We start from the raw sequence: 19,005 nt of genomic DNA, 5'->3' as shown, positions 1-19,005 counted from the left end.
GCTCTGTACTATACTGGCCAGGAAGAAGTCATCATGGCGCATGCGCGGCAGCGTGTGCGTTCAGGACATTGCGCGGCCTGGCGAGAATCTTCAGTCTTCTGCGCAAGCGCGGCCCGGCAGGATTCGACAGGAGAGGTGGCCATAACCAGGGGAGACGAAAGAAAACATCAGGTAAGAGGGGACTTATTTTCTCAAAAAGGGTGGGAATTTGGTAATAAAATGTATTTAGAAAAATAATCACTGTCAAATCATTAACAGATTTAACAGTGATCATTAAGATGGGAATGCCCCTTTAAGCAAAATAAATAAAATGCATTGGAATGAAGCACAGTTTTCTCTCCTTCTATTTGCACCCTTTCATTAGTGCCTGTGTGTCATCTTACTTGCAGTTTACTTCTTACCTTATTTATTGTGTGTTTAGAATTGACTTTAAAACTTTACAATTTTCTACGTCAATATGACTCACCCTGGGTTGGTTGTGTTATACCTGCAGGGGACTCCCATCACTGACATACAGGAGAGACCTGATCCACAACCCAACCCTCTTACCCAACGTGTTCACAAAGCAGAAACACTTTGGACTGCAGAGTTCATGCATGGAGGAGATCCTACTTAGGCCTCTAAGGACAGACTTTGTGATCGTTCTTTAAGGGGGTTCATATCAGTGCAAGGGTTTGCAATAGTGCATTGAATAAGGTAAACCACTGGAACACAGAAATGAGGGAAGAGGAAAATGAGGAGAAGAAAGAAGGTAGGAAAGCAAGGCTGGTTCAACTGGGACGAAATGGAGCTGAGAAAATGCTTGGTAACGTCAATGGACTGGTGCAGACTGTCCGGAACAAACATGCCCATCACAGTCCAACAGAGGATCATGAGATATGTAAGTCACAAAAACTACTTTTCGTGAGCTTCATCAGAACAGAAGTAATTCATGTTTAGCTGATGTCATGATATGTCCATAACTAGGGTGTTCTAGATGCCTTCAGCATATGGCAACTGCATCAGAAAACAAATATAGACACATTAGGCAGTTGTCATGTGTTGTACTTATCTGGGTATATTCTGCAATATTTTAATAATTCAATACACTCGGTCTTTAACACTGTTTGTAAATCAGTGTACATTATTTACTAGTAGAGACATGAAGCAATTTGACTTGTATGTTTGATGCTCCTCTCGGGATCCTACTAAATGCATTGAAATAGAAAATAAAGTTAATATAAATAATTGTAGATGGTCTCACCCAAAACTGTGCATCTTTTTAGGACCATTAGGGTACCCGAAGATCTACCAGTGGGTCGAGGACCTGACCCAATAGTACCCCTCAAAAGTCCAGCAGAAAACGGCCCCATTTGAAGTTGACTTTGGAGTCAATCTACTGGGCTTATTTCTTTATTGAAAAATGAATGTTAAAATAATCTATTAGATTTTATCAATGATATGTCCTGTGTGTACATGCAACTAAAAGTGGACGTTTTCATGGTAATGCCATGTATTCACATTTTTGAAAAGAAGGCTATATCTACACATGTAGCTAAACACATAGGGGATAATTTACGATCAGAAATACCCCTATATTAGGCGTATTTCTAGTACAGATTGCGGCGCAAAGTGCGTGGATCAGGAGAGATGGGGGTGCCGGCAAGCGGAGAAAGTATAATCTTATGAGGTCATATGCCAAGATAGTGTCTATTTGGAATATTTTTGCGAGGTACTGTGTGTCAGTATACCTGTTTTTAACTGTACTGAATAACGTACTTGAAAATTTCTTTTAATATGGACACGTTCCAAAAAAAAACATATACTGTGTAGTATGCAGTATTTAAAGGGATTCTGTCATGACATTTTAGGCCTATAACCTAAACATATGGCCAGCTCCGTCCAAATAGCATGAATCCGAAACTGTACTTATTAAATGTGCCTGTGGCTCTATTAGCACATAAAACAGGTTTTTATAACCTGTCCTTCACCTACCTAAGGTACTCAAGGGGACGTCGCTTCATACTGGGTGCCCGGCTGCAGCCATCTCCGTCTGGTGCCCAGCGCCGCCTTCCCAGTTGAAATCGCTGCCTTCCTCACCTCAGCCCCGCCTCCGCAATCGTCCGGTCCCTCAGGTTATGCCTAGTGCGCACGCGCGGGATCTGGCAGAGGGGCCTGGACGATTGCGGAGGTGGGGCTGAGGTGAGGAAGGCAGCGATTTCAACTGGGAAGGCGGCGCTGGGCACCAGACGGAGATGGCTGCAGCCGGGCACCCATTATGAAGCGACACCCCCTTGGGCACCTTAGGTAGGTGAATGACAGGTTATAAAAACCTGTTTTATGTGCTAATAGAGCCACAGGCACATTTATTAAGTACAGTTTCGGATTCATGCTATTTGAACGGACCTGGCCATATGTTTAGGTTATAAGCCTAAAATTACAGAATCCCTTTAAGAATGGGAACCACTGGGCGGTGTAGGCCACTGTATACCTATAGACAACAGAGGCTTCTGTCTGAGATATATCAGGTGTATTTCCTAACATGTAACTCCTACAGTATGTTACAGTACACACAGAGCCTAAGTTAGGTTAGGCTCTATACACACCACATTTTTGCATGTTGTTAAAAGAAACTGCTTTTTGGAGGGCAGATTTGCAAATAAAACGGACTGATGCAGGCTCTGTTTTTCTGTCCTGTTATAGGTGCTTTGAACATCTTACTTTCTGATTGGAGTTTTTACTCGCTTTTGAAGCATTTTTGGGCCATGACATGTTTTTCAAAATATCTCTGAATAAAAAAAGACACCACCCAAAAAAAAAACACTTGAACAAAAAAAAAAAAGATCTTTCAACATAATACAAAAACATCGTGTAAACCTGGGCGAACATCACTTTTTTTCTTCTTTCCCCTATTCCTCTGGGTTACGTTGCAGGCTGGTGTTTTTTCTTTTATTTTCTTCATGCAGTGACCTGCTGGTTTACTGCTAAAGGATTAATGCTATAGTTCACTGCTAAACTTATCAATTGTTTATTGCTAAAGCTGTTAAAGTGTTTACTGTGATGCTAACTATGCACTTCCAGCAGTACAAGTGACTAATTTGATATTTGGGTAGTTAACAATTAAGTGGCAGTCCTTAGTAATAGTTGCCGGGTGGTGGGATGGCCCCACTTTCCCCTGTCTAGTGGGTAGTTGTTAGCAAATCAGCCAAGAGTAGTGAAGATGAGTATGCTGCTGCTGGTGTGTAGATAGAAGCATTGAATTTTTTGCAGAAGTTTGAGGACCAATTAAAGGGACAGTGCTTGGACAAGAAATTACAGTAAAAGTAATGCACACATATGGCTGTAGGTCTTACTCACAGCATTTTCAGCAGATCTGTACCTATGAAACTGACTGACCTGTTACATGTGCACTTGGCAGCTGAAGACATCTGTGTTGGTCCTATGTTCATATGCCCGCCGCCGACTGAGGATAAAAAAATAAAATAAAAATGTGGCGAGTGGGCCGGGCGTGGCGCTGTGATAGGGGGCGGTCGGACTTGGAGCCGAAGGTAGAGAGGCAGTCTGGGCGGCGGTTCGCCGAAAGTGGAGGAGGAGGAGTCGCAGACTAGGAGTGGCACGTACAAGGAAGCTGCGAGGCGAGCTGCTGGAGTGTGGGTGGCTGGCTTGGCGGCGCGCGCAGTACGGGTACGGTTCGGTGTCGGTCGGTTCAAGTAGCTGAGGTGAGGGCTGGCTGGGGAGTGGGACTGAGTCTGTCACTGTTGCAGTGTGTGTCCGACTCCGACCGAAGGGTGGGCCTGGCGTGGCGCTGTGATAGGGGGAGGTCGGACTTGGAGCCGAAGGTAGAGAGGCAGTCTGGGCGGCGGTTCGCCGGAAGTGGAGGAGGAGGAGTCGCAGACTAGGAGTGGCACGTACAAGGAAGCTGCGAGCTGCTGGAGTGTGGGTGGCTGGCTTGGCGGCGCGCGCAGTACGGGTACGGTTCGGTGTCGGTCGGTTCAAGTGGCTGAGGTGAGGGCTGGCTGGGGAGTGGGACTGAGTCTGTCACTGTTGCAGTGTGTGTCCAACTCCGACCGAAGCGGCAGGCGGCAGCGTCAGTCAGTGGAGAGACGTGGAGTACTGTAACTGGAGTCTGGAGACTAGTGTAGTGGACAAGTGAGGAGACTGGAGTTATTTAATCTGTGTGTGTGAGGTACAGCTGGATCTCAGCATCTTCCCTAATCCCTATTCACACATATAACTGCTCAAGCCTGGCAGGCGCAGCTGCATTATTTAATAGTGTGGTTTAGTAATGGTTAATGGCATTGGCGAAGACACAGCCACCTAATCCTATCTGAGGGGTTTGTATTACAGACCCCTCAGATAGGATTAGGTGGCTGTGTCTTCGCCAAAATGCCATTAACCATTACCACACCACACTATTAAATAATGCAGCTGCGCCTGCCAGGCTTGAGCAGTTATATGTGTGAATAGGGAAGAGGCTGAGATCCGGCTGTACCTCACACACACAGATGAAATAACTCCAGTCTCCTCACTTGTCCACTACACTAGTCTCCAGACTCCAGTTACAGTACTCACAGTGAGGTACAGCCGGATCTCAGCATCTTTTCTAATCCATATTCACACATATACCTGCTCAAGCCTGGCAGGCGCAGCTGCATTATTTAAAGGGATTCTGTCATCAGATATAACCCCTCTAACCTAAACATATGCTCATGTCCAGACTAATAAGAAGAATCCTAAGCTGGCCTTATTAAACCTCACTGTGGCTCTATTTGCCCAAAAAACAGGTTTTTATAACCTGTCAATCACTTAAGGTGCCCAAGGGGAGGTCCGTTAATACAGGGTGCCTAGCAGCACCCCTCGCCACCCGGTGCCCAGCACGGCCTTCCCTGTCTTCAGCGCCGCCTTCTACGGCTCAGCGCCGCCTCCGCAATCCTCCCCGTCCCCTTGCCAGATCCAGCGCCTGCCGCTGCCAGGAGTCCGCACGGGCGCATCAGGCTGAGCCTAGTGCGCAGGCGCGGGTTCTGTCAGGGGTGTGGGGATGTTGGGGTGGGAGGTCCTGAAGGGGTTTTTGGATGGGAAGTCCGAGAGGTCTGTGGGGGTGGGAGATCCGGGAGGGGGGGCCCATAAAAATGTTTTGCTATGGGGCCCAGTCATTTCTAGCTGCGCCCCTGTTCATATGTGCCTGCATTGCTAAGAAAAATTATGTTTAAAGGTATGAAAATGAGGGGGCGTTGCCGTTACTCCTAGAGGCTCTGCTTTCTCTGCAACTGCAGCGCCCTCTGCACTTTGACAGGGCTAGGCAGTGAAAACATCATACGGCAATGCGGGCACATATGGACATGCGACCAACACAGATGTCTTCAGCTTCCAAGTGCACATGTAAGAGGTCAGCCATGTCATAGGTACAGATCTGCTGACAGATGCACTTGTCTGGTCTAAGTTTATACTAGCTTCCTTTTAGACGGTATTAGTAATCACTGTGCTGACTTCCCCGCTGCCTCTAGAATTCTGAAACCTCAGAAAAATATTTGGTGTGCGCATAAGATTTTGGTGTAAATCTGGTGCAGCACTTACAATACGTCAAATTTATAAAGGGCTGTGCACCCGAATCGTAAATTTGTCTAATGTTGTTCCAGTGTTAAAAGATGAGATGGAGTTTCATCAAGCTGCAAAGAAAAACGATGTGGAAACAATGACCTCACTCAAATTAAAAAGAGTGAATATCAATGCTAAAAATGTGGTGAGTATTATACTGGTGCTGGCACGGCGACTGCTGAATAGGTTGAAAAATTCAAAACCACTTTTCGGGCAAGAAACCAATTAAAACTGTTCTTGGAATTTTTTTCAAAAATGTATTAATCAGCAGAGGGAAACATGCATAGAAAGAAGCATTTCCAATATTATGGGGCTTTTTTGACCAGATCTGCTAACAGAGCCTCCAACGCACAAAGGACCACAGCCTAAAACAGTCCTGAAAAGTTGATTTACTCCTCTCATTGCGTTTCTCTCCTGTTAAGCTTTATGTCGCTAATTCGAATATTGCCCCTGCCGCTCATCACTAATCACCACTACCATTGTTCATCCACATACAGTTCCATTGTTTGTTGACAGTACATTTTCCATAGTTTACTCAGGTCGATAATGGACTGGCCAAAAAACAAGCGCTGGCATACACATTTTTATGGACTAAGTGTAAAGAACAAACGCCCACGGCTATGTAAATCGTCCCTAAGTGAAATAACGTCTATTTCTTTTCTTAGCTTGATCGGACCGCCTTACATTTTGCGGTGGCAGGAAAAAATTATCAAGCCATATCTTATCTTCTCAACCATAAGGCGCGAGTTGATATTGTGGATAAGGTATGAAGAAAAAAATTACAACATTGATATTGCTCTTCCAGCTTGATTAAAATTTAAAGGGGATTGTATGAGGTTACCAGTAAAGGTTCTGCTGCCCCTCCCAGGACCAATTTTGTCCATGGGTTATGTTTTGTAGTGCAGCTTAACCATATTTAAGCATGGACAAGAGTGGCACTGTTTCTAAAAATAAAATAACTTATTTGTGATTAGTTGAGCCTACAATGATCTGTCCAACTGCGGCCTTCCAGCTGCTGCAAAACTACAACTCCAGCACGCCTGAGCAGCCTATAGCTATAAGGGCATGCTGGGAGTTGTAGTTTTGCAACAGCTGGAGGGCCGCAGGTTGGGCATCCATGATCTGAGGCACTTGAGACCGATCCCCTACATGGCCTATTTCTGATACTTTTGGTTTGGTCCGATTACAAGAAATAAAAATAAAAAAAACAACTATACAAAACTACTACTCATCACACTGAAAGTGCAGTACGATCTGCAGGCAGTATGCTATAGCGCAGGAGGAGCTGAGAAGATTGACGTATAGTTTTATGGAAAAAGATTCATAAATCATTGTTTATTCTGAGCTTAAAAGTCTAGTCCTAATCAGTGATTGACACCTATCTCTTTATGCACGGCCATAGATGAAAGGCTCAGTCACTGGTAACATCACCCACTGGACTCCTAAGCACAGAAAGAACAGTGATTTAAATGAATAAATCATGACGAGTTATGCTATAAATATGGTAAATCAACCTGCTCAGCTCCTCCTGCTCTATAACATTATTCCCACAGATTGCACTGCATTTTCAACTTCACAGGTTCTATTTTAAGGCAGGTTCTGTCATCAACCTCATTCTGCCCTCACTAAGGACACCCTAAAGTAGTGACAGACACTGAATCTCAAATATAGAGTATATAACTAAGGCGGCACTCACCATTAGTCGTAAAAAAAAAGTCCTTCATTCGTCTAAACAGACATACACACGTGTGGCAGGGGCGGACAAACTTCCATGCAGTCAAAGGCGACGGCCGTATTGCGTGATTGCGCTTCCTCAGTGGCCACTGAGGAAGCACAATTGCGCGAAACGGCCGTCGACTTTGACTGCATGGAAGTTTGTCCGCCCCTGCCACACGTGTGTATGTCTGTTTAGACGAATGAAGGACTTTTTTTTTACGACTAATGGTGAGTGCCGCCTTAGTTATATACTCTATATTTAGAGTATATAAATAGATTTATTGAGAACTTATTATGGGCAGAGCACCGCATGGATGTGTTGCACGTATCACAGGATTGCCTATGTATTTGAAAGCCTAAAGTTTAGGCAGTGCCGCCTCGTTCTATTCTTTTGCTTGAAAGTGACAGACACTGACCTCACAGCGGTGTCATTCATGAACTAAAAGTAAGTGGTTGTCGAGGACCAGCATCATAATGATGACATCCCTGTCCTGGAAAAGAGTCAAGGTTATTCATGAGATCCTGCTCTTCCCATGCACCTACGGATATTGACAGTTTTTTTTATTAGTTTTCTCCATAGGAGAGAACTGCCGATCATCAGCAGATGAGTGGAGAGAGCAGGAGCTCACTAATAACCATGACTCTTCTAGGCAGCCATGACTCTTTTCCCAGGCCGGGCCCTGATGATTATATTTTTGGTTCTCAGCAACCAATACTTTTGGCTCATGAATGACAGACCTCTGAAATTATCATGCCTGTCACTACTGTATGCAGCCCTCAGTGAGGTTGACAGGTTCCCTTTAACAATATTCTAGAGACAACAGAATTGCACTTAGCAGAAACATTTTCCAACTACACAAACTGAGACTATATGACCTTTTTGGCACATGCATTGGTTCTCGATCTCTACCGTAATTTAGTGCTTTTCATATTTGTTTGGTGTATATATTTTTGACCTTTACAAAATGCAGTGAGAATTTTTATTTATTTATTTATTTATTTTTTGAGAAGAACTGAAATTCAACATAAACAATGTATGACCGACCCATTCTTCTCCTAGTACGGGCTGACTGTCCTCCACCTGGCCGCATGGTCAGCAGACCTAACAGTTGTGCAGATGCTGATCAAAGCAGGAGCAAGTCAGAAATCCACAAATCAGGTCTGTATCCCTTATTACTCCCTCTCTCTCTCTTTCTCTCTCTCTCTATATATATATATATATATATCCTATTCTATTTTAAGGGGCTGTAAAAAAAAAAGTCAATCTGCGCTCATTTGCTGTAGCCTATTACACAGGCCGTTGCAAAGTGAATAGGGGAGGAATGATCGCTACCACAGTTGTTGCTCTCATTCAGTTCTAATGATTATCAGCAGCACATCTGTTACAAAGGGTGAAGTGCTGACTAGTGATGAGTGGCAGTGATGAGTGTCATATTCGAATTCGCGATATTTTGCGAATATTTCGTAGAATATTTGCAAATTCGAATATTCGTTAGGAGTAGTGTTGATTGCGAATTTTCGTAATGCGAATTTTTGTAATGAGAACTTTCGTAATGCTAATTTTCAGAATGAGAATCAATGAGATCGTGAAAACTCAGATCCGATAGTATATTCTAACCCCCAGGCGTTCCCATGGTGATGGGGATGCTTGTCATGGAGGAGTATGCCAAAGTGGAACAACTGTACAGATTTTTTTTTAAAAAGACTAATATTCTAAAAAACAAATATATTTGTTTTTTACAATATTCGTAATATTCTAAAACAAGAATATATAGCAAATTATTATATTACGAAAATTCTTATCGCAATCAACACTACTCCTAAAGTCAAAGATATTGCAGCCTTCTCATTGGCCCACAAGCTAGAAGCAGGGAGGGATCATGTGTACTGATTAAAAAAAAATCTTGAATATTCGAAATTAGGAATATATATCACTATATTCTAAATATTCGCGAATTCTCGAAGTGCCGATATTCGCAATAAAAATTTGCAATTCGAATATTCGTGCTCAACACTAGTGCTGACAATAATCCGTCCATTAGCTGACAAACTTATGAAGACTTGTTCCCAAATGGCCCGAAAATAGTACAATGTAATAGAGCGTAAAATGGCGACATTTCCTTCCACCTATTCATAAATCAGCGCTTTCCTTTACTGCAGAGGATGGAGTTCACTGGTTATTACCGCCTCCTGCCCGCCAGTTACAGGTTATATCTCTGTGAGAGGTGCCATGCAGTAATCAATAAGCCCTTTCCCTTGCTAGCGGGCAGAGCACTTGTTGGTTAACACTTTAACGACCAGGCCTGAAAAGGCCTTGATGACCAGACACTTTTTTTCTGATTTAGCGCACATGGTGGTTTAACGGTTGTAACTTTTGTTGGACTGCCAAAAAGATTTTTTCAATGTTTTTATATGACACATAGGGAATTTGATATTTTTTTTAGCAAATTGTGTTAAATATTACAGTGCATAATGCTCATTGAGCACTATTCACCAAGGAATAAATTGCTTCTGTCTATCACTGACAGCCGATCTGCTCCCGCTTCAATCCTGCGCTGTGCATGTATAGAGTGGAGGTCACAGCTGACCGCACAGCAGTCAATTAACTGTGTTCCATTTTAGAAAAACGGGCCTGTGTGGGCGGCGGGTTGTGCACCCTGCTCTTTAGAGAGAAATGAATCAATAGGGTTTTAGGATAAATGCATTTACAAGTTGGGCAAAATGATGCACTTGCCATGACAAATTTGGCTAGGCATGTTGGACACCGTATATCTACTGTACATATATACCAATTTCTTTGCACTGTAAAATGTAGCAGATGCTCAATATGTTTGGAGCATTTTACAGCTCTTCTTTTTCACATCCATTTTTTTATGACATTTTTCAAATGGTCAAAATGTGTAGAAACTGTCACATCATATATTTGGCACACTTTCCATTTCATTTTTATGCTGCATTTTGTGGTAAATATCCCTATTAGTCTTTCCTGTCTTTTATCAGTCTAATTGACTGTTATGTTTTGGAGCTTTCTGGAGAAAAAAAATATCTGACCCTTTTTTCGGACCTTTGAACCAGTCTTTAAAGTGGTTGTCTCACTTCAGAAAATAGCATTTATCATGTAGACAAAGTTAGTATAAGGCACTTCATAATATACTGTGATGGTCGTGCTTGCACATTATAGAAAAAAGCACTAGCCTAAGTGCACTTCTGCAGTCCTGGCCACCAGAGAGGCCCACACTTTTTCCTATAGTGTGCAAGCGCTACCACCACTAATGGATTGCAGGGTGGTCATAACCATGGAAATGAGCAATAGCCAGCAAAGCAAGCAATATGGATAATAACAATACATTAGTAAGTTCCTTGTATTAACTTACTCTACATGATAAATGCCACTTGCTGGAGACAGCCTTTTAATCTTAATCTTTTATCACCCTCTGATGAAAAACAAAACAAAAAAAACATCTATTAATTTCTATTTTCCTATGGTTGGCATTATTTAATATATGATTGTAACGGAACGCCTAGCACCCCGACCGGGTACCTCCGTTGATAGATGCTCCTAGTGCTTCCAGAGGACTCCAAGCACTCCACTTGACACCGTCAGCACTGCAGACCCCACGAACCGCCGAAGCTTGGTGGAGGTCTCGCCGTCTCCTACCCACCCTGGACCTACGACAAGGCTCCAGGCTCCAGTGGGTGAACCTCTCCTAAATGCAGAGACAGGAACCAGGAACAAGCTCTTACAGAAGCTTATACTCAGGGGAGTATTGTGATATAGCAATCCCCAAGAGTGTAGTAGTTATCCCATTCCCCAAACATGAGCCAAAACTTCATGAAGGTATAAAAACAGGAACTCTCTTTATTTTAACACAAGCATTGATTTATACACATCTTCCAACAAGGTTACCACCCACAGGGTTTTGTAAAAACATCCAATAACCACGTACAATACACTCAGACACTCCCACACAAAATCCTCCCCTCTGCCCGTGATAGAATTACCTCACACTGTGTTGATGCAATCATCACAGGCAGGCGAATACACAATATCCTCTGTCCTGGAAACAACCGAGAAGTAATTCAATTATCTCTCAGGACAAAGGACATCGCCAGTACACACAGAGAGACAATGGAACAGACCTCCCTACTCAACGTATACAATGTCCCACCCTTTTCAATACACACAGACATTTAACATCCCAAAATGGCACGAATTAGACCAGGGTTTCAAGTTAGTCCAAGTCCTTTGTGAACAAATGAGGCCTGGGGCAAGAGGCTAGTAGCCAGGCCCCTCCAAAACCCAGTGGCGAGGTTGGTTTCGCTACAATGATAATCTGAAATGTTCTATAATCTGCCAGCTGCCTGGTTATATTAATAACAAGAAATATCACTTCATAAATTTTAATTATAAAAGATTTGATTTAGGGTGCTTACACATTACATTATTTGCCTTGTAAAAATAAAAAGGCCATGAAATTCATGCATTTTATTTACAAGTATTTTTTTTAGGCGTGGAATTTTAATAAAATTTTACAGTGATCCATAAAGATGCAATGGCCTCAGGATACAATATTTTCAACATACAATGGTTTTTTCTGACCCATCGTAAGTTGAAACCAGACTCAACATACAATGCCATATAAACCTAAAAGTGTTGCTAAAAAACAACCATAGAATGCCCAATATATTCAAAAATATATACTTTATTTAGTCACAAATGATTCATAATTACACAGATATAAGAGATTACACAAAAAATTGGAAAAATCAGCAGAAAACCTGGATGCCGTAGTCCCCCAGCTGGTGTCTCAGCAACCCGCCAAAAAGATGGAACACATGTCAGGTGTATGTTGAGTATGCACTGGGGTGATTCACAGAGAGGTGGTATCAGGTACTAACCACCAACATACAATGCCTCAGACTCAGATCCAACCAATCAAGGTGACTTCTCTGGTAAAATAGCTGCATTAGTTGCTAGTCTTAGTTATCCGCTTTTTTTTTCTTAAATCTTAATTTTCTCTTATCTTGGATGACATTTTGGGGCTTTGGAACCAATTACTCAACTTACAATGGTTTAAGCATACAAGGGTCGTCCTGGGAACAATTAATATTGTAACTTGCGGGACCACTGTACTTGTTTTTTCTCTTACGGGTTTATTTCGGTCAGGTGTGGCGGCTATGAAGGCAGTGTAGCATCAACCTATGACTGAACTAACAACAACTAAAGGGCATTGCAGGGACAGAAAATATCCAGAATATATCTTGGCTGTGCATCACACCTAACGCTCTTTAGTCTGGAGATTTTAAGTCTGGAACATCTGGGGGAGAATGAAATACGTAAAGTAAAACATGATTGTGTTTCTTAGGATGGAATGAATGTTCTTCATTTTGCTGCTCAGAATGATAAGAATGATATAGTAGATTATCTGCTGAAAGACCTGCAGTTGAAAGACTTAAACATCACGGATGAGGTAAGTGTCCTTCTGTATTACCTGTATCCTAGGACTCATCTTAGGCTGAGTTCACACTTCAGTTATTTCCATCAGTTATTGTGAGCCAAAACCAGGTTCGGGTCAAAAACAGAGAACAGGTGCAAATCTTTCCAATACACCTGATCTCTTTGTAGGCTTCAGTAATGGTTTTTCCTCACAATAACTGATGGAAACAACTGACCAAATAACTGAAGTGTGAACTCAGCCTTGGAGCTGTATTTTATGTAACATATCCATTAACTAGTCCCATTATTCTTAAAGAGCACCTTTCGGCAGGATGAATCCTATTAAACCAGATGTACTACCTGGTGGTAGAGTTGATCCTGAGGATTAAAACATTACCTTTCTTAAAATTCGTGGCCCCGTTCATGAGAAATCTGCCGCTTCTTAATTATGCTGGGGGCTTCAGAGCACTGAGGGGCAAGCGCTAGCCCTCCCGAACACCTCAGTTTCTCCACTTTCCACCCTTAGCCACTCCTCCTACCCTCGAGTGACAGGGCCAGGCATCCTTAATGTCCTTTTGCCTGGCCCTGTAATCCTGTGCACTCGTTGTTGAATCCTCAATCGGCACATGTGCAGTACATCTCTGATGGCTTTCCCTGATCCTTAGATCCTAACTGTGCGGGCGTCGTTTGAAGATTCAGTGATTCATGTGCGGGATTACAAAGCCAGGTAAGAGGACAGTGAGAACGTCTGGACCTTTCAGTAAAGGGGAGAGTAACTAATGCTGGAAAGTGGAAGCTGTGGCCAGTCCCTCAGTGCACTTAAACCCTCATTAGCATAATTAATTAATGGCTGATTTCTCTTGAACGAGGCCATGAATTTTAATGAGAGGTATCGTTTTAATCAGCAAGATCAACCCTACCATGCAGTATGCCTGGTTTAATAAGGTTGATTCTGCTGACAGATGCTCTTTAATATCGGTGGGGATCCCAGAAGTGGGACCCCCACTGATCAGAAAGTGATGAAAAACGCTTAATGTTTTTGGCTTTGTAGCGTGCAGAATTGTGAATGCAGCTCCGGAATAAAATACAGGCTGCAACTCAGGATCATCCTTCTACTTTATATAGCGGCAAATAGTGTTTTCCTGGTTATTGATATGGAAAAATTCATAATATTCTCGATTTGTAATTTCTGTGCATGCGTTACAACATCAGTAGTAGGTCTCTTTCTGCTGATCTAGAAGCTGTTTATTTGGGGTAGTGTGGGATTATTCTGTCACCCTCCCTTCTTGTAAACATAACACAATACATTTCTTTAGTAAGAATTAGGTGGAATGAGTGTAAAAGTCTTTCAATATTGGTTCTATGAGGTGTGTCGGACTCCTTTGACTGACACAGCTGCCGGTTTTAATATCATTCAAAAGTATGTGTAGTTTGTTCTGCAGATTATCTGTTCTGCTTCCTGGGTAAAGGGTAGAAAATGGGCTATGTGTCATCAGATCAAAGCTGCAGCGGGTGACAAATACAGAGAAGAATATAGAGTTAAAGTACCAAGTGCCCTCCTTTTTAGTCCTGCTGCTTTAAATGCATCAATAAAAGAGTATTCGATGAGCTCCCTAGGCTAGGTTCACATCTGGGCATGTTTTCTGTTTTTCTCAAAAGAAAAAGGAAAAAGTCTGATACCGTGTTAGCCAATAGAAAACTAGTTGAGTGCTCTCATTAAGAGAAACAAAATAAGAGTATTGCAGGTTTTATACCTTTTAATGGCTAACAAAAATAGAAGTAATGATGCTACATAGCGAGCTTTCGAGACAGTGTGATGTCTCGAAAGCTCGCTATGTAACATCATTACTTCTATTTTTGTTAGCCATTAAAAAGTATCAAACCTGCAATACTCTTATTTTGTTTCTCTTAATGAGAGCATTCTGTTTTTCTGTTCTGGTCTTGGAAGAGATTGATTATAATGGGGACTGTTGGTTTTCCGCTATAGTGACCGTGACTAAGTCTTTCGTATTGTAAAACAGGGCTCTGACCAATACAATACAATACACTGAGGCAACGTTCACACCTCAGCTTCGGAGATCTGGCTGCCTGATCTGGCGCAAATGGCGGTGTTGCATGAAATTGTTTTTCTCCAGCCGAAACTTGGCATTTATGTTGGAAACCAGCCAGATCACCGCCAGACCTCATTGCAGTCAATGAGGATCTGGCAGTGAAGTAGAGGATCCGGCAGGCTGCTCTGTGCTGGAACAGCCTGCCGGATCTTTAAACACAGATGTGAACGAAGCCTAAGCTATTAATCTGCACCACACTTACATCTGATAGGAAACTGCTCAGAAAGGACAGGAATTGCCTAATATATGTATTACCTGAATCACTATCTTTATGAGCAGGATTAATCTGATAAACGAGCAGGGCAGTGGAAAAATCAAATATTCCTTCACTGCTCTGCATATCCATCAGCAAAACAGAGACTGCTGTTTAAAGAGTCAGTGGACTGTCACGAAATTTAGTTAGCGAATGGTATAAATAGCAAATTTCTAAATCATTTCATAAAAAAAAATCTGTCTGCATCCACCTGCAAAAAAAGCTGTAATTTAGTGACCACTAGGGATCTCACTTCCACCTAAATTGCAGTCCACTGCCTGTTGTCTGGCAAGATCAGTCCCTGGTAACAGAGACTCAGAAGATAGTTAAGAGCAAGTGGGGGCATGTCAGAGCTAGCTGAGATACAGAGTACAGAGCCTGATAAAAGAACTGCTTCTACACTGCTTCTGAACATCACATGAGTCTACTGTGTGTCTGTGTGCTCTGTGATTTATTTCTCATCTGTTCTGTGAGTTCCAGAGCTGAAAACAAACATAGTGAGAAGTAATGGAAAAGGGTGTTACAGTAGCACAGTGCTGGCAGAAGTAAGACTCCCCCCTGCTTCTGAGTGAAATGCATCTAGCTGTGCAGCTGAAACATGGAATAATATGGCTAAAAAAAAACATAAGGGAAGCCCAAACATAACTGTTTCTTCACAGTTATGATTGTAGAAAGAAGCACAGCCATTTGCAAACTTTTTTTTTTTTAAACGTAGGCATGCTTTAAGCCAGCTTGTACACTGCCACTGACAAAGAAGGCACAAGCTGTGATAAAATAGCCTATGTCTGATTACACTGACGAGCAAAAGGGTAGCAATGTTTTGAACTTTTGACTTTCAGGCTCCATATCCCACCATCCACTACAGCTTTGAACGTGAGACTACCATCATTTTATAGACAGTCATCTTGGCTATCTCATACATAAATTGGACTTGTATCTATTTAGCATATTATTAGTTATGCAGATTCTTGTCATGTAACTGCATTGTTATTGTTTTACTCCTAAAATTCTAAATTTTTATTATTTTGTTAGTATTTTGTAGCTTCACCTTTGGCTTTCAACACTGCCTGAATCCTTCTGGGCATGCTCTCGATCAGATTCAAGCATGTCTCGACCAAAATCTGTTCCCAGGTCTCTTCTACATGTTCCCAATGTTGGTTCATACTGGTCGGCTCACTTGGGTACGAATATAGCTTTTTCTTTAATCCAGCACCTCTACTTCATTGTCATTGAACCATTTCATCGCTAATCTCGACGTATGTCTCGGGTCGTTGTCCTGCTGGAACACTATGTCGTCCTTTTCATACCCATAGTATTCGAGTGTGCGAAGTAATTCGCCTTGTAGAATACTCACATATAGCTCAGCATTGAGACCACCATTGATCCTGGTCAAGTATTCAACGCCTTTGGCTGTAAAACAACCCCATAGCATCAGGCTTCCTCCAGTTGACAGTTCCTTCAATTTCTCGATCTATTAGCCCCCCTTTTCCTTGTTTCTTCCAGACCCATTTGCACCCATCAGAGCCCAGTCTATTGACTTTCATCTCATTGCTCCAAATCACCCGTTTCCAATCTTCTACTGTCCATTGTACTTTTTTGCAAACTCGAGCCTACGCTTATGACGATATTGAAGTCAAGACTTCTTCACCTTTTTTCAGGCCACCATTCCAGACTTGTGTGATGCGCGCTGCACAGTGCTTGCATGGATGTCTGTGATCTCACTCTTATGAAGCATTCGACCACCTCCTTAGCTGTGTTTGTCGCGCCAGAACTAATAAACCTTTTGATGAGCCGACTTGTTGACTCTGATATTTTGCCTGGACATCCACCTTTCAGCTTTGGAATAAATGGAAGGACTTCATATCGTATTTCGTAACTGTCATGGCACTTACATGATGCAGTTTGGCAATTTTCTTGGCCAACATTCCACTATCGATGAGCTGGATGACGCTGTTTCTCTTTTCTTGGGAAATCTTCATGGCTGCTCCTGGATTTGAAACAGTGACCTTTCGCTTGGAAATTGACCTAATAGCACACTGAGCTATTAGGGAATCTGAGAACAGGTTGTAATTTGTAATATACAAGAAGAAAATGATTTTTTAACCACCAGGAGCCAAACAGTAGCAATGTAGTTACATGACATTTATGTATGAGATAGCCAAGATGATTGTCTATAAAATGATGGTAGTCTCGTTCGAAGCTGTAGTGGATGGTGAGATATGCAGCCTGAAAGTCATCAGTTCAAAACATTGTTACTCTTTTGCTCGTCAGTGTATATAGTAGTTAGTAACATTCACATTTGAAGTCAAGGCTGTATCTGTACTTGGTGCAGAGGTAGCATCTGTCCCATTCCCTGGTACCTAAGGAGGCCCATAGACTCCTCTGCAACACAGGTAGACCCCAGTATTATAAATGAGACATGTTAACTGGGGGCCCTATTAAAGATTTTGCACTGGGGCCCAGGAGCTTTAAGATTCTGTTTAACATATCATCAAATACTCAATTTTTTGTATTAAATTGCAGTGTTTATTTATTGTCTTATGCAGAAAGGCAGAGAACCGTTTCATCTAGCGGCTGAGAGTGGACACATTAATATGATCAATAATCTACTTTCTATGGGATTATTCACATCTAAGGAAGACAAGGTATATTACAGCTCAGGGTGACCTTTCCTTTGCCATAAAAAAGAATTTCATATGTTATGGTGACAGGACAATGTGTACTGGTGGGGATTGCTGCAAACATTCTTTGAAATTCTCGAACAAGTTTTTCAGGTTCTTTCAGTACCATTTATCACCAGTCCTGTATTTGTGTGTTCAATTCTTACAAACAGCTTTAAAATATATGCTTATCTGTGTATTCTACCTGGGGCTCACTAGACAAAACATGTTGATGCCTCGATCTTATCGGTAGCTGAAATCCCTTACATATAAAAAAAATACTGCTCAGTTTAACATTTTAAGCCTCTTAATCCAGTATAAGGAGTCAATTATTTTGGGAAAACTTATAGGGGGAGATTTATCACAACTGGTGTAAAGGAAAACTAGCTTAGTTTTCCACAGCAACCAATCAGATTCCATCTTTCCTTTTTCAGAGCTCCTTTGGAAAAATGAAAGGTGGAATCTGATTGGTTGCTATGGGAAACTAAGACAATTTTCATTTACATCCGTTTGGATTATAATTTTTCATAAAAAAAACAAAAACAGAATCACTTTGTGGTTACAGTTGCAAGAAAAGTATGTGAACCCTTTGGAATGATATGGATTTCTGCACAAATTGGTCATAAAATGTGATCTGATCTTCATCTAAGTCACAACAATAGACAATCACAGTCTGCTTAAACTAATAGCACAAAAAGAATTAAATGTTACCATGTTTTTATTGAACACACCATGTAAACATTCACAGTGCAGATAGAAAAAGTATGTGAACCCCTAGACTAATGACATCTCCAAGAGCTAATTGGAGTGAGGTGTCAGCCAACTAGAGTCCAATCAATGGGATGAGTTTGGAGGTGTTGGTAACAGCTGCCCTGCCCTATAAAAAACACACACCAGTTCTGGGTTTGCTTTTCACAAGAAGCATTGCTTGATGTGAATGATGCCTCGCACAAATGAGCTCTCAAAAGACCTATGATTAAGAATTGTTGACTTGCATAAAGCTGGAAAGGGTTATAAAAGTATCTCCAAAAGCCTTGCTGTTCATCAGTCCACGGTAAGACAAATTGTCTATAAATGGAGAAAGTTCACCACTGCTGCTACTCTCCCTAGGAGTGGCCATCCTATAAAGATGACTGCAAGAGCACAGCGCAGACTGCTCAATGAGGTGAAGAAGAATCCTAGAGTGTCAGCTAAAAACTTACAAATGTCTCTGGCATATGCTAACATCCCTGTTAGCGAATCTACGATACGTAA

General features: G+C 42.0%; 1 protein-coding gene across 1 annotated transcript in view; it reads left to right on the top strand.

The window, feature by feature from the left end:
• Positions 1-515: 515 nt before the first annotated feature.
• The window catches only part of ANKDD1B (ankyrin repeat and death domain containing 1B), a 68,936-nt gene continuing 50,446 nt past the window's right edge, over positions 516-19,005 (top strand). The window contains exons 1-6 of the mRNA XM_040421420.1: positions 516-880; positions 5,616-5,719; positions 6,240-6,338; positions 8,351-8,449; positions 12,657-12,761; positions 17,638-17,736. Coding sequence (XP_040277354.1) covers positions 718-880; positions 5,616-5,719; positions 6,240-6,338; positions 8,351-8,449; positions 12,657-12,761; positions 17,638-17,736 — 669 coding nt within the window. The 5' untranslated portion in view covers positions 516-717. The remainder of the gene's footprint in view (positions 881-5,615; positions 5,720-6,239; positions 6,339-8,350; positions 8,450-12,656; positions 12,762-17,637; positions 17,737-19,005) is intronic.

The sequence above is a fragment of the Bufo bufo genome, chromosome 2 (assembly GCF_905171765.1).
Source record: "Bufo bufo chromosome 2, aBufBuf1.1, whole genome shotgun sequence".
Lineage (NCBI taxonomy): Eukaryota > Metazoa > Chordata > Amphibia > Anura > Bufonidae > Bufo > Bufo bufo.
This window is presented reverse-complemented; position numbering and strand designations above follow the sequence as displayed.